At 62.1% G+C, this 13,422-nt stretch overlaps 1 protein-coding gene across 1 annotated transcript in view; it reads left to right on the top strand.

Annotated features, from left to right (window-relative positions):
* VOLCADRAFT_90172 (uncharacterized protein) overlaps positions 1-13,422 on the top strand; it is a gene marked incomplete at both ends in the record, with an annotated part of 30,284 nt that continues 16,862 nt past the window's right edge. The window contains 15 exons of the mRNA XM_002949744.1: positions 1-162; positions 774-845; positions 1,184-1,226; positions 1,519-1,604; positions 2,006-4,910; positions 5,233-5,408; positions 5,821-6,046; positions 6,116-6,646; positions 6,716-8,490; positions 8,992-9,180; positions 9,567-10,163; positions 10,696-10,976; positions 11,197-11,347; positions 11,732-12,125; positions 12,493-12,844. Coding sequence (XP_002949790.1) covers positions 1-162; positions 774-845; positions 1,184-1,226; positions 1,519-1,604; positions 2,006-4,910; positions 5,233-5,408; positions 5,821-6,046; positions 6,116-6,646; positions 6,716-8,490; positions 8,992-9,180; positions 9,567-10,163; positions 10,696-10,976; positions 11,197-11,347; positions 11,732-12,125; positions 12,493-12,844 — 7,940 coding nt within the window. The remainder of the gene's footprint in view (positions 163-773; positions 846-1,183; positions 1,227-1,518; positions 1,605-2,005; positions 4,911-5,232; positions 5,409-5,820; positions 6,047-6,115; positions 6,647-6,715; positions 8,491-8,991; positions 9,181-9,566; positions 10,164-10,695; positions 10,977-11,196; positions 11,348-11,731; positions 12,126-12,492; positions 12,845-13,422) is intronic.

Here is a 13,422-nt window from a genome sequence, read left to right as displayed (position 1 = left end):
ATGCTTCTCCCTGGCGGACACCGGCTCTGGCTGCTGCTGCTCCCGCCTCCGTCCCTTTCTGCATCTGTGGCTCCCCTCCAGGCGGACCGTGGTGCTTCCGGGGGCTCAGCAGCTCCGGAGCTAGAGCCCGAGGAGACACCGGAGGCGCAGGAGGCCAGACTGGTGTGGGAGGGGGAGGGGGAACGGGGAAAGGCGAACCACGAGCGAGTGAAGCTGCTGCCAGGGTGGGAAGGGGGGGAGCGGAACGCATGGAGTAAAACATGGAACGATGGGACAGTCTTGTGGGTCAGCGGGGGGAGCTCTTCCGCACTTTGCTCGACGGACTGGGAGTAAAGCCGATGCATGGCATCACATAGTCGATGCGCGCAAAACCACTTCTACCAGGCAAATGACTTTCATCATGAGTGCAGGACTTCCGTTTTCACAGGATTCCGGTTATTATTATCCGGTTTAAAGCCGCATGGTAGATAAAGAGCTGATTGCACGGTTTCGCCCTCTCGAGTACGTATATTCCCACTTTTTGACTTTTCGTGCTTGGTCCGCGGTCCTCCTCTACAAGAGGTCCAATTTCCTAGACCCGTTGCCGATGTCCAGTCGCACTTTGCGACTAGAAGGCCTGTGTGTGGCTGAAGCCGTGCCATGCCTCACAATGCTGCAAGGAATTTCCCTTGCAGTGCCCCGGGAACCTATCGCACCTATCCACCTCATGCTAGCAGCACCCGCCTCTGTCGCTGTTCACAACAGCCATTTCCTTACCGCACCCGTGGTTGCAGGTGGCCCAGTACCAAACAGCGCTGCTGAGCGCAGCGGAGGGCAGGCCGCAGCAGGCAGTGGAGGGGTTCCAGGTATGCTACATGGTGACGCTGCAGCGGCCGAGAGAACGCCGTCGGGAAGGGGGTTTTTGACCTTGGACCTTGGAATGAGAGCAGCCCTGTACGGATTTGCTGGGCTGGTTGGCGCATTTGGGACGGGGGTGCACCAGGCTGGCTAGGCTGGGCACGCCACTATCTGGCGGGTTTTGTATGTATGTTCAGTTGCCTTCCTGGAAGGCCCGGTTTGGCGCTGGATGGCGCTGGTTGACGGGTCGCTTGCACTGGTGTGTGTAAGAGGGTGGATTTCCTCGGCTGGGGGAATTGTTTTTCAACTCCGGTCCACGCCGTTTCCTGGTCCCAACCCCCCACAGGCTGTGCTTAGCCATCCTCTGTTGGCTGCGGGTCCGGAGGCAAGTAAGTGCCGCGTGTGTGTCTGAACGTCTTACGGGAGATGCTGCTTTGACTGTATGCTGAACAATGTTGCGAATGCCGAGAATCTGAATCAATCGCCCAACTTTGAAGTTTTTGCCCGCTGTAGGGAAAGCCTCCTCCTCACGCACATAGGTGTGTGCAGCCTCAGAGGGCTGCGTGGCGACGCTTTCATGGAGGACTTTTGCCCGCTGCCATCCACACATAACCACAGACTACCCTACCCCACACCCTACCCCACCCGTACTGAGCCTGCTGGCGCCCTGGTGTGTTGCAGCCACCCGCGCTACGCTACGTGAGCTGCGCTTCCTGGCCACACGCAATCTGGCCGACCAGCTGGGGCTGCTGGAAGAGCAACAGCAGGTGCAGCGGCTGCGGGCGCAGGAGCAACCGGGGGAGCCTGGAGCGTACACCGGACGTACGGAACACCGCGAGGCCGTGGCGGCCATAGGAGAGGCTGCGGGAGCGCGGAGTCTGGAGAACTCTGAGTGCGGCTGGGCGGGAGGCAGCTGCACTGGGGGCGGCAGCGGCGGCGGCCATGGCAGCACGACGGCTCTGCGGCTGCAGCTGTATGGCGAGGCCGTACTGCAGCAGCATGTGGACCTGCAGGTATGTATGTACGTATGTATGCATGGCTTGGGTATGGTACACAGGCTTGAAATCTTGCTTCACCTGGAACCGGAAAGAGGAATAATACCCGCTCGCCCAGAAGCCTCAGGCGCCACACCTCTCTGTTCCTGCATCGCCGTGCCATCGCCATGCAGCCCGCAGCCGTGGCGTCCGCCGGCTCCGGCCCCCTTACTGGCTCCAGAACCTTGCCCGGCGACTCAGTGTTATGGCACCGCCTAGCGGACGTAGCCCTCCAGGACGGTCGCTTGGGGCTGGCACGGTACGCCCTGGAGTCTGGGCTGGGAGCGTCGGGTGGCCGCCATGTCGTACTGTTGGAGAAGCTTCTGCAGTTGCAGCTCCGTACGGATGACCTGGCGGGGGCGCTGGGAAGCTGCCGCCGCCTGGCAGCGTTGGATCCGTACCACCCATGGTTGCAGCCCGCCTCCGCAGATGCATGGCGGCTACCATGCTCTGGCGAAGGTAGCAGCGGCAAGAGCTTGCAGTCGCGGCTGCTGCAGCTGGTGGACCCTCAGCAGGCGGCGCTTGAGGGGTTTCTGGAGCGCCAGCGGTTGGAACAGCAATATGTCTACGGATATGGGTACGGACCGCCGTATGACACAGCCGGAACGGCTGTTTTGTATGCAGAAAGAGATGGGAATGGCGAGCTGGGCACGGGGTTAGATGCAGCGGCCGTTGCGGCGGCGGGGTTGCCGCCGCTGGAGGCGCCGGCGCTGGCGGGGCTCCTGCCGGAGGGCCTGCCGGCCAAGCGGCGGCGGCTGGCGGCGGGGGTCGTTTCAAACGCTGATGCACCGCGAGATGGTGATGTAGTTAACCTGGAGGTACCGATCGCAACGCATGCCAGGCCGCAGCTGGCACACTTGTCACCCGCTGCTGCAGCTGCTGTTGGTAGTGATGCAGCGGTCGTTGTCCAGGGGCAGGTGGCTTTGACGAACCCAGTAATAGCAAGTGACGGCAGGACTACGGCCCAATCGTCCGTGCTTGACAGCGTCACAGTATTGACTGCAATAAACAGGGTTTTGCGGGGCCTACCGCTGGGCCAGTCCAGCGGCACCGGCAGAGCCGCCACTGTCACAGCAGGAGCAGCAGGCATCGATATGTTGTTCGGAAAGGTTTTGCGCTTGACACCCACGTCTGCGGAGAAAACCGCAGGCGCCAGCCCGGCGGCATTGGATGCCCGGATGCTCAGCCAGGATCCCCACGATGGCGCGGCGGCGACAGCGACGGCGGCAGGAGCATCCAGCCAGGGTGCGGCGCCGCCAGGGAGCGTAATGGAGGTCGACGGCGGGGGCGGCGCTTCCGCCGCTGCTACTGCCGGAACGGCAGCGGATGGGGTTATAAGCGACGGGATCGAAGAGCCGGAGGGCTCATCTCAACCGCTACCAAAGGCTATGGCGGGACATGTTCAACGGCATGGCGGCGGTGCTGCACGTGGACTGGCTGCAGCCATGGCTGCAGCGGCCGTCGAGCCGGCACCAGTTCGGACGAGCGCTAGGAGGGCTGCCCGCGACGCCGCTGCGGCCGCGGCCGCCGCTGCGGCATCCGGGCCCACGGAGGCTGACGGCGGCGGTGCTGAGCTGGCGGATACGGTTGACCACGCACTAGCGGCAGCGGTGGCGGCGCGCCACCGGGCAGCAGCTGGCGGGGGTGGATCCTCCGCCGCCAGCGGCGGCGCAGCAGGAGCGGCGGCGGCAGGGGAGGAGCCTGTAGCTACAGCGTTAGCATGGCGGCGCCTGTGGCAACAGCTACAGCGGTCAGTTGGCCTGCCGGGTGAAGGGCCGGCTACCGTGCTGCCACTACCGCCGCCAGGGTCCGCCGCCGGTGTTACGCGTGCGTCGCTTTCGCCGCCGGACAAGTCACAGCCGCCGTTGACGACCGCCGGCGGCACAGCAGGTCAGGTATCTCCGTCTGCTCGCGCGGCGCTGACAAGCGCCGATACGAACAGGACGGTGTCTGCCGGCAGCGGCAGCGCTGCTGGCGGCCCCGCCTCTACCGCCGCCATCGGCGCAGCCACCCGTGCCGGTCGCCACGGCCCAGGGCTCCATGGTTTGCGACAGAGGTGGCTCGCGGGTAGTCCGACCCGTGCCGCTGGTAAGGGTACGGCATCCCCTGATGCACATGCTAACAGCCGATTGGGCGATGTCGGCGGCCACAAAGGCGGAGGCGGTAATGCGCATGCCGGGTGTGCGTCGTCGCCCTCGTCAAGCAATGGCCCAGGGCCAACGATTGAAACTGGCGGCGATGGACCCATGGGTCGCTGTCTTTTGGACGGGGCGGGGATCCAGACAGTTGCGACTGCAGCACTTCTCCGCGTGCTGTTGGAACCCGCGGACCTGCGAACTTGCCCGCAGCTGGTACGGCAGGTCCTGCTGCTGGAGCCGTACGCCAGCCAAGCGTTGTACGAGACTGGCGGCGGAGGCGCCGACGCCGCGGCAGCAGAGGCAGCCATGGCACGCTGGGCGCTTCTGGCTGCACTCCATTTGGAGCAGACAATATTGCTCCAGGATGGCGGCGGTGATGGTGGTGGCGCCGCCACCGCCGGAGCCACCGGCGGGACTGCAGAGCCGCCGCCGGCTGCCTGCACCGCGGCCGGGTCCAAGGCGGGGACCGCCAGGCCGCGGCCGCAGCCGAGGAGCAAGGCGGCAGCCGCGGCGGCGGCAGCAAGGGCCCCGACCGAGGCAGCGGCTACAGGGGACGCTGCGAAGTCGAAGGTCACGGGCAGAAGCGACGGCGCCGCAGCGGCAGCGGGGGCGGATGGGCTGGGTCACATGCATGCTCACGAACACGTGAGGAGGGCTGAAGAGCTCCTCAGGCGGTTGTTGGCGGAGGCTGTGCTGCTGGGCCTGAACGTCGCGGTGGGGCTGCCACATCCAGTGCCGACGGACGAGTGCGCGGATGCCGCCGCTGATCCCGGCAGAGGTGGTGGCGCTGCATCTGGATCTGGGCCGGGATCTGCAGCGCCGAAGGCGGCGTTAGGCAGTGTGAAGACGGCCGCGACAGCAGCCGCGGCAGCGATGAACGAGCCGCCCTATATGCCGATGGGTAAGGCGTGCATGGGTTTATGGTCTGTTCTGGTCTGCACAGGCCGGAACGGAAGTTGTCGCTCATACTTTGCTTAGAGCTTGCAAAACAAATTCCTCCCTTTTCCAGCGTTGTCCGTATTTTTCAACTTGATGCGACGACAATTCCTTTCATCTCCCAACTGTTCCATGCGACACACTGCCTGGTTAAGACAGGCAGCATCTATGCAAACCCATGTCTGTCTGTTATGTCTATGGCATACTTGCGTGGCACCGTCGTACACCCCTTGAAATACGTGGTGTTCAGCATATCGCACGTGTGCTGCTTTTTTATTGAAACACAGATTGCATGTTGGCCGACCCCGATGATGCGGAAAATGATCCATCAGCGGCGCCAGTGGCGCCGGCGGCGCTGGCGTTGGATACGGCGCGTCCACGTACTCCATCGGCGCGCGTACCCCGCCGTGCGATGTCGATGTACTTTTGGCTCCGGGGCCATTTACTGGAACGTGAAAACAAAGTGAGAGGAGTCCTATCGATGGAAAAAGGGGAGGGGAGGGGAGCCGCGTTGCGGTGGCAGTTTGACTTGCTGGCGCCGCGTGGGGCTATTGAAGTGGGCTGGATACCACCCTGAACGGCGATGTGCGATTTTAGTCTGCGGGCTTGGCGAATGGCCAGCCATCAGCCTGTTGACGGGTATCGGACTTCGGCCGCGTGTTTTGGGCCCTTGCCTTGGTAACCTTTTTGGGCGTTCCTGGCCTACACAGTGTTTGCGGGTGGCGGGCAGAACCGACTGGATACGTTGTGGCGTCTTAGGGTTTTAGAAATCGTACATCATATGCTTATGATCCCTAGGACAGAGTCTTCGTTTGCAGGACTGAAATGGAGTCTGTTGACCGTTGATCGTTGCGGCCGTTTCTGTTATCTCCCAGGTCCTTGATGCCCAGACTGCGTACCTTCGCTGTCTGGACTTCCTGCCGGATGATGTTGAGCTGGCAACCAGCCAGAACCCAAGCTGGGAGGGTGGCCCGACGGCGGCGGCATCAGACGGTGCGCATGCCTCCGGACCAGCAGCATGCCAAGAAGAGGTGGGCGGCATGGGCAGGTTGACCGGTCGCAAAACGCATGCAGACGGCACCGGTGGCGGCAGTGGCAGAGGTGAGGTCTGGCCCGGGTGCTGGGATCTGCCTGGCTGTGGCCTCGTCCGGCCGCCCACGGCGGCGGCAGTGCAGATGCGCGTGCGGGCACTGGAGGTTTTCCGTACGATGGCGGCTGCGGAGCAGCTGGCGGCGGCGGGTGAACATGAGCAGGTTGTGGAGCTGCTGCGCGACGTGGCGTTTCCGCGGCGGCAGGTGGAGATGGCGGCGGGATCGGGTGCGGTGACAGCGGCACCGGAGGTTGAGGACTTGCCGTCGAGCAATGCTATGCAGGCTGTGAGGGCGGAAGTGGGGGCCAATGGATCGCCTGCGGCTGCTGCCGCTGCGGCACGTAACCAGGCCCGGGTGCAGGTGAGAGCCGTGCAGCTAATGAAGGCGGCGCTGACAGCGCTGTTGCAGCCACCGCCGTTATCATCTCCAGAGCGGCCGACGCTGCAGCAGCAGCAACAGCCTCGGCAGGCCCAGCGGCAAGAGCAGCTGCAGCGGGGAGCTGCCTCGCATGGAGAGCAACAACAACCGCCTACCGTTGGCGCGCAGCTACAGCCGTCGCCGCCGCAACTGCCGCAGCCGGCGTTACCGCAGACAGGCAGTCGCACGACAGGTGAGGCCCCGATGGAAATTGATCAGGTCGCGACGGCGCCTGTCCATGGTGAAATTTCTGGTGATGCAGCAGTGGTGGCGACGGCGCTGGATGCTGCAGCGGCCGAGGATGCAGCTGCTGCTGCTGCCGCCGCCGCGACGGAGGCGGCAGCGGCTGCGGACCGGCAACGTGCGCTTCGCATTGCGCAGCGCCCGTACCGGGAGCTCCTGCTCCGCTGCAACCTGGCGCTAGTGTGTTACGGCCTCCGTGGAGCAATTGCAGCAGCAATGGAGCCGCTGGCTTTGGATACGTCCGCCGCCGCTGCGTCAGCAGCGGCCACGACACTACGCGGGCCAGCGGCGGATGTTCGTGAGTGTGTCGCTTCGTTACGGGCCTGCCGGAGGGCCGCCGCCGCCGCCGCCACCGTCGCCAGCTTCCCGCTTGACGGGAACGACGGCGAGGAGGTCGACGCTGCGACGGTCCCGCGCGGCTCTTCGGTTAATGCAGATGCTGACGTGAACGCCGACACCCTGCCGCCAGCCTGCCTGCCTTGGGTTCGGCAACTTCAGTTACGCCTCCTGTCGTACATGCAAACTCTGCATTCAGTTGCCTTGCTTGTGGAACCTCCGGTGGCGGCGGCGACAGGGCTGGGGCCAGGTGCATGGACCGCCGGCGGCGGTGGTCACGGTCCGAGCCGCCTCAACAATCGCGTCCAGCTCTCAAAAGCGCTGAAAGGCCTTATGCTGGATGTGAGCTTGGGCATCATGGCATGCCACCGCCTGGACCCCCAGGCCGCAAGTAACCCTGACATCTGCCACAGCCTTATTACAGGGCTGGCGACGGTATTGTGCTGTAGCCGGCCCGGTCTTGCCGTAGCAGTGGCAGGGGGCCATGTAGCGACGGCGGCGCCGCCGGGGCCGCCAGGGACTGTTGGGCCGCCTTCTGCCGTTGCTAGCACCACTGCCAGCGGAGGCGGCGGAGGCGGAGGCGCCGCCGCAGCAGCCGCCGCGGCCGCGGCCGCAGCGCCGTGGGAGCTGGCGCCTGTCTTGCGTGAGGCCCTGCGCTTGCTTCAACCACACGTGGAAGAGCTGGCGTGTGGTACATCGAGCCTTTTGCACGGGAGTCAGCGCACTGGAGCCAGAGCAGCAACTAGCGCTGCCACAGTCACAGAAGCTGCTGCCTGTGAGCGGCACCTGTCCAGTGCCGCTACCACTGGCACATGTAACGACATGGCGGTCGGCACCGAGCCGGCTGCGATGATCGTTCCGGCCGGACCCGGCGGCGGACGGCGTAGCGAGGACGACACGGACGTGGTGGCATGCGACTCGGACGGCTGTCCCTTACAACCCGGCTTGTTTGCGGTTCAGGTGTTGTCCTGGCGAGAGGCAGACGCTGAGGGAGACGATGCCAGTGGAGATGAAGCCGATGGCTGCGCTGCTGCTGAAGGGCCTGGGCCCGGGGACGCTTGCGGCACGACAGCGGACATTGCGGATGCAAGGGTCGTTGGTGCCGCCGGGGCGGCCGCGGGCGCTGCTCCGTCCAATGCCGCTGTGGCAGCAACGGCGGGGGCAGCTGGCGGTTGTGTTAACGGTTGCGGAGCAGTGCTGTCTGATCTCAAGTCCTGTATGCCGCTGAAAGCCGCTGCCGCTGTGCTGATTGCCATGGAGCGCGCCCAAGGCGGCAGTGGCCGGGACGGAGGCAGCGGCGCGCTGGGGCATCTGGCAGCGACGGAGGTTCAGGTGGAGCGCCAGGTGGCAGTTTTGCGAAAGCTGTGTGGGGCGCAGGCGCAGCTGCTGTGGCTGCTTTTCGGCGTGGACTTTCCCTGGCGGGATCGCAGCTGGGGCTTTGGACTTCCCACTGCATCGGTGCGTATTTGCAGGGCTATTTGGACTCTGCCTTGCCTCAGCTATCCATGCGTGCATGTATCTGCCCACGAGCGGAAGCATAAGGTCTCGGAGCCCTCCTCTTGAATATGTTAAAAGTTTTCTTGAGTAGTTGCCTTACCGCTTAGGGGTCATACAGACGAAGGGGTACCTGCAGGCAGAAAACTTGTGCTTGCTTCCGTAGGAGGGAGCGAGCCTGGTTACCGAAGCGACTCTCCTGCTGTACGCTGTAGGTTAGGGCAGAAGCCGCAGTGGAAACCTGTCAGTACTGACGCTATGAACTCGCGAAATTATTCTTTCCGTCGCACTCCTGCGACTTACCCTAGCCCTGTACGGTCCACCCGTACGCGCCAACGACATTCAACCGAGTACGCTCTCGGCAAATACACAGGGAACCTTGGCTTTCTTTCGTTTCATTCAGAAAACCTACAGTTTCACATCGAACTCCCCTCCCGTGTCGATTTCTTTATGATCTTTGCACAGGCGGCCGCCGAGGCGGCTGCGGCGGATGGAGCCAGCGACACGCCCTTCGTGCCCGGTACCGACGACGCGCTGCTGCTCTGGCGCATTGCGGGACCGCACGCGGTACTGCTGGCCGCGCCGCCGGAGGTGCCGGGCATGTCGGCGGAAACGCACGCGGCCCTGGAGGCTGGGTTTGCGGAGCAGCTCGAGGTGATGCAGCGGCGTGGGAGGGTGTCCATTATTATATAAAGTCTATAAAGTTTGATTTTTGATTTTTTGATTTTCTTGTCCAACAACACGACCGTGCTCTGTGGTTCCTTGGTGGCCAGATGCGACAATGATATGGCGCCCTCATACCACCACACGGCTTGTTTAGGGCACTACTGCGTTGCACCCCTTGGGAGCTGGGCTCCCGGTATGCCACCTCCAAAGGCCCCTTGATTCCAGAACGAGGAGTCCGCTGCCTACTCCACCTCTCCGTTTCCTAACACACTACTAGATGACACCCTCTACAGCTTATCGTCTTTCCAATCACACGTTGGAAGCAGCAACTGATGTCTGGTGGGGGGCTGCTGCTACTGCTGATGCCGTTGCAGGGCCTGCTGCCCACCCTGGACTTCCTGGCTGCTTCTCTCCCTGCTCTGCCCGCCGCCGCCCTCACCTCGAGCTGCGTCCACCGCTACCTCCACAACCCTGCCCCGGACAACCTTCTCTTGGCCCTTAGCCCCGCGGAGCATCTGCCGGAATGGCTGCGTCCCACAGTGCCTCCACAGCCTTCACCACCACTGCAGCAGCGGGATGATGATGATGATGATGAGGAGGAGGTGCGACGGCATGTCGCATTGTGTGTCATTGCCGGTGATGATGTGGAAATGTCTACAGAGAATGTGGAGATGGCGACAAGGCGTGTGAAGGCGTTAGTGCGGGACTCGGGCATGCCGTTGGAGGGCGGCCCGGCTGGCACTGCCAGGCAGGATTGCCAGGCTTCGATGCAGGACAGGAACGGCGCGGTAACGGTCGCAGATATCAGCCCAGCGGCCCGTTATTCTCCTGTGCTGGCAGCGGCGGTGGCGGCAGGAGCCCGGGGGAACAGGAGGAGTGAGTTGGAGTTGGAATCGGAGTCACTGCGGCGAGCGCGGGAGTTCCTGGCGGCGGAAGCCCGGCGGCAGCGGGATTCAAATCCGCTGTGGGAGGTGCGTGCCGTTGACCTGATCTGGCATAACCTGATCTGACCACACACATACATACAATGCCCTGAACCTATTGCAGACAATAGGTTCAGGGCATGATATGTATGTGTGTGGTCAGATCAGGTTTCTGCAAATGCTTTTCCTGGTCCGGGCAGCTACAGTGCTGCTGCCGCGATGTCGTGGCCGATATGCCTTTCGCAGTAGCTGCTGTTGCTGCTGCTGCTGCTGCTGCTGCGTTCCTTGTGACTCATGCTGTCCTGCCATTTCCTGATCTGTCCGGCGTTGCGTCATATCCCCCCCGCTGCACAGCTCATCTTCCCTGCCCTGGTCCGTCACCTTCCCTCTTCCTCGTTCGTGGTTCGTCTTTCCCCTCCCCGTCCTCCTCCGTGCTCGTGTTTTGGTTTTGTTCAGTTATCCGTTGCTGATTCGGGTTCGCTTGCCCTATCCCTTTCCCCGCTCCATCCACCTCCGTCATTCCTCGGCAGTTTTTCTTACTCCAGCTCTCTTGCCGCGTGTGCCGTCATGCCGAGTGCAGATTCACCGCTGGCTGTTCTTCTGCATCCTCCGCGCCCGAGGACTGGACGAAGACCCCTTTCAGAACCAGACCGGCGGTGGCAGTGGTGGTTTCGGAGCTGCCGGCGGCGGCGGGAGTTCTCCGGCCGCCACCTCTGCCGGTGCCAGCCTGCTGTGTGCCGACAGCGAGTCTTCCGCGGAGCTGGCGGCGGATGCGGCTGTGGTGCTGTCGGACTTGGCGCTGAACCCCAACAGGCTGCAGTCATGGGGAGCTCTGCAGGCGCTGTACTCTGAGGCTGTCAGGTGAGCCCTAGGTAGTGGTGCGTGATGGTGGTGATGGGTGGGGCGTGATGATGGAAGATGGATGCACCCATTCTTCCCCCTCCCTTTCCCTGCCTGCCCGTTGACCGTCCGCTGTGCGAATCCCGCCCTGGACTAACCGTGCTTCCGTTAATCGTACTACCGTTAAAGGGAACTGCTGTACGCGTGTATGTGTGTCGACTGTGTAACTGTGGGACTGCAGGAGGCTTCTCAATGAGGCTGCACTCTTTCTGGAGACATGTGCTTTCCAAGTACAGCAACACAATCAGCAGCAGCAGCAGCAGCCGGGGGCGGGTCAGGAGGGACTTGTGGAGCAAGCTCGGACGCAACTTGCGCAGCTATGGCGCCTGGCGGTGAGGGCGTACCTAGGGCATGGGGCGAGGGCGGCATCAACATGCCTAAGGACGTGCGCTGTCGTAGAAACCGTATGACGCGAATTTAAGTCCGCATGAGTGCGCAGTGCGTGTCACCTCAAGGGTTGCCCCCGGGGGGTGCTGCACCGTTGTCCATCTGGCCGGGGTCTCAAATGGATTACGCCATTGAGCGCCACTGGAGGTGGACTCCACTTGAGGCTGCTTGCTGTAATTTACCTCGCCCTCGCTCCTATGGGGGGATCGGGAACCAAACCATTGAAGGTTGGTAGTCGGTTGGTGAGTTGGGCACTACCTAAGGGCCAACCGCGGCAACGTTGTCGCCGCCACCGCTGCTGTCCCATGACGACTCTGATCATGATGCAGGTTCGCTCCGCTACCGCGGCAGCGCGTTTGGATCCAGATCCGGAGTCACGTGCTTTGCGCCTCGAGCAGCTGGCTGTGCTGCACTACGACATGATTGCACCGTGCCATCCGTTGTACGACACGCTGGGCATGGGGGGTTGTGGTGGTGACACTGCCACGAAGGTGACGGAAAATGCCTCCGCCAACGGTGCGCTAATGGTTCTGTCACCTGTGTTATCGCCGCCACCGGAGGCGACGCAGTACGTGGACGCTGCGCTCGATCACGACACTGATGAATCGTGCGACAGTGACTGTAGCACTTTGTGCTTTGTCCGTGAACGGCGAGACTGGCGGTACCAGGTCGCGTGCGTGGTGGCGGGGGCCATGTGGGCCCGGGCCGCGAACGTATTGACCGGTGAGTACGGCAGTCCTGATGGGTATTCCTTACAGGGGTATGGAGGCGTGGGAGAGTCCAGGTAAGCCGGCTTCTAGGCGATGTAGCCAAGCTTTTGGAATGAGTAACATCGACGCATTGTAGCTCTATCCACTTGGTCCCCACATCTCTACGTCGTCGTCACCACGACTCGTCCCAGCACCTTCCCATGTTGTGTCTGGCCATGTACACGCCGCTCCATCGTCGCGCGCCTGTTCCGTTCTTCGTTTTTTATATTTTGCTTTGTCGCTTGCGACGATGTGCGGCCCCTAGGGAAAACGTTCCTTTCCCACACCCGCTTTAGTCCTGATCCAAAGTTCGTTTGTGTTGATACGGCTGAAACCCGCAGAAGAGTGGCAGTACGAGTACTTCCAGGGCCTCGTGCAGGCTCGGCGCAAGGCCCCCGAATGGCGCTCTCGCTGTTTGGACCACCTGGCAGCGGCAGCGGTGCTGGCGGCGGCAGAGCCACAGCACGGCGGGGGAGCCCTGTTGGCGCCGCTAGTAGCGCTGCATGGCCGTCGGCTGCTGTGGCTAGCCAAAGGGGAGGTGCAGTGGCGGCCGCTGCTGCAGCGGCAGCGGGGGGCCGGCAGCGGCGCTGGTGATGATGACTGCGAAGGTGAAGGGGACGGGGATAGCTCAAGAGCATCGGTGGCAGTTGCGACTGAGGCGCAGCGGCTTAAGCTGCTGGAGTTGTGCGGCAGGTATGTTGAAGGGCGCATTGACTCAATAGCATACGAGGGAGGACTTTATCGCTGGCCCCTCCTGTATTGGGAACTGTTGGATACATGCACGCATGTCTAGTCGTCGATCTGTATGTATGTATGTATGTATGTATGTATGTATGTATGTATGTATGTATGTATGTATGTATGTATGTATGTATGTATGTATGTATGTATGTATGTATGTATGTATGTATGTATGTATGTATGTATGTATGTATGTATGTATGTATGTATGTATGTATGTATGTATGTATGTATGTATGTATGTATGTATGTATGTATGTATGTATGTATGTATGTATGTATGTATGTATGTATGTATGTATGTATGTATGTATGTATGACGTTGATTACACTGTGGGCTGAAAAGCCGGGGGCCCAGGAACGAAGCACAGCGCGGGGGGCGGGTGCATACGGCTGGTTAGTCTCATGCACTCCGCCCCCGGGTCAGGCCGCACGGGAAACGACGGCCGGCACGCAACAGCGCTTGTTTGGCGCTCCAACTAGACGGGATCTATGCCCGTTGGTCTCCTAACATAAACGAAGTCGCAACT

This window comes from Volvox carteri (assembly GCF_000143455.1).
Source record: "Volvox carteri f. nagariensis unplaced genomic scaffold VOLCAscaffold_15, whole genome shotgun sequence".
NCBI lineage: Eukaryota > Viridiplantae > Chlorophyta > Chlorophyceae > Chlamydomonadales > Volvocaceae > Volvox > Volvox carteri.
This window is presented reverse-complemented; position numbering and strand designations above follow the sequence as displayed.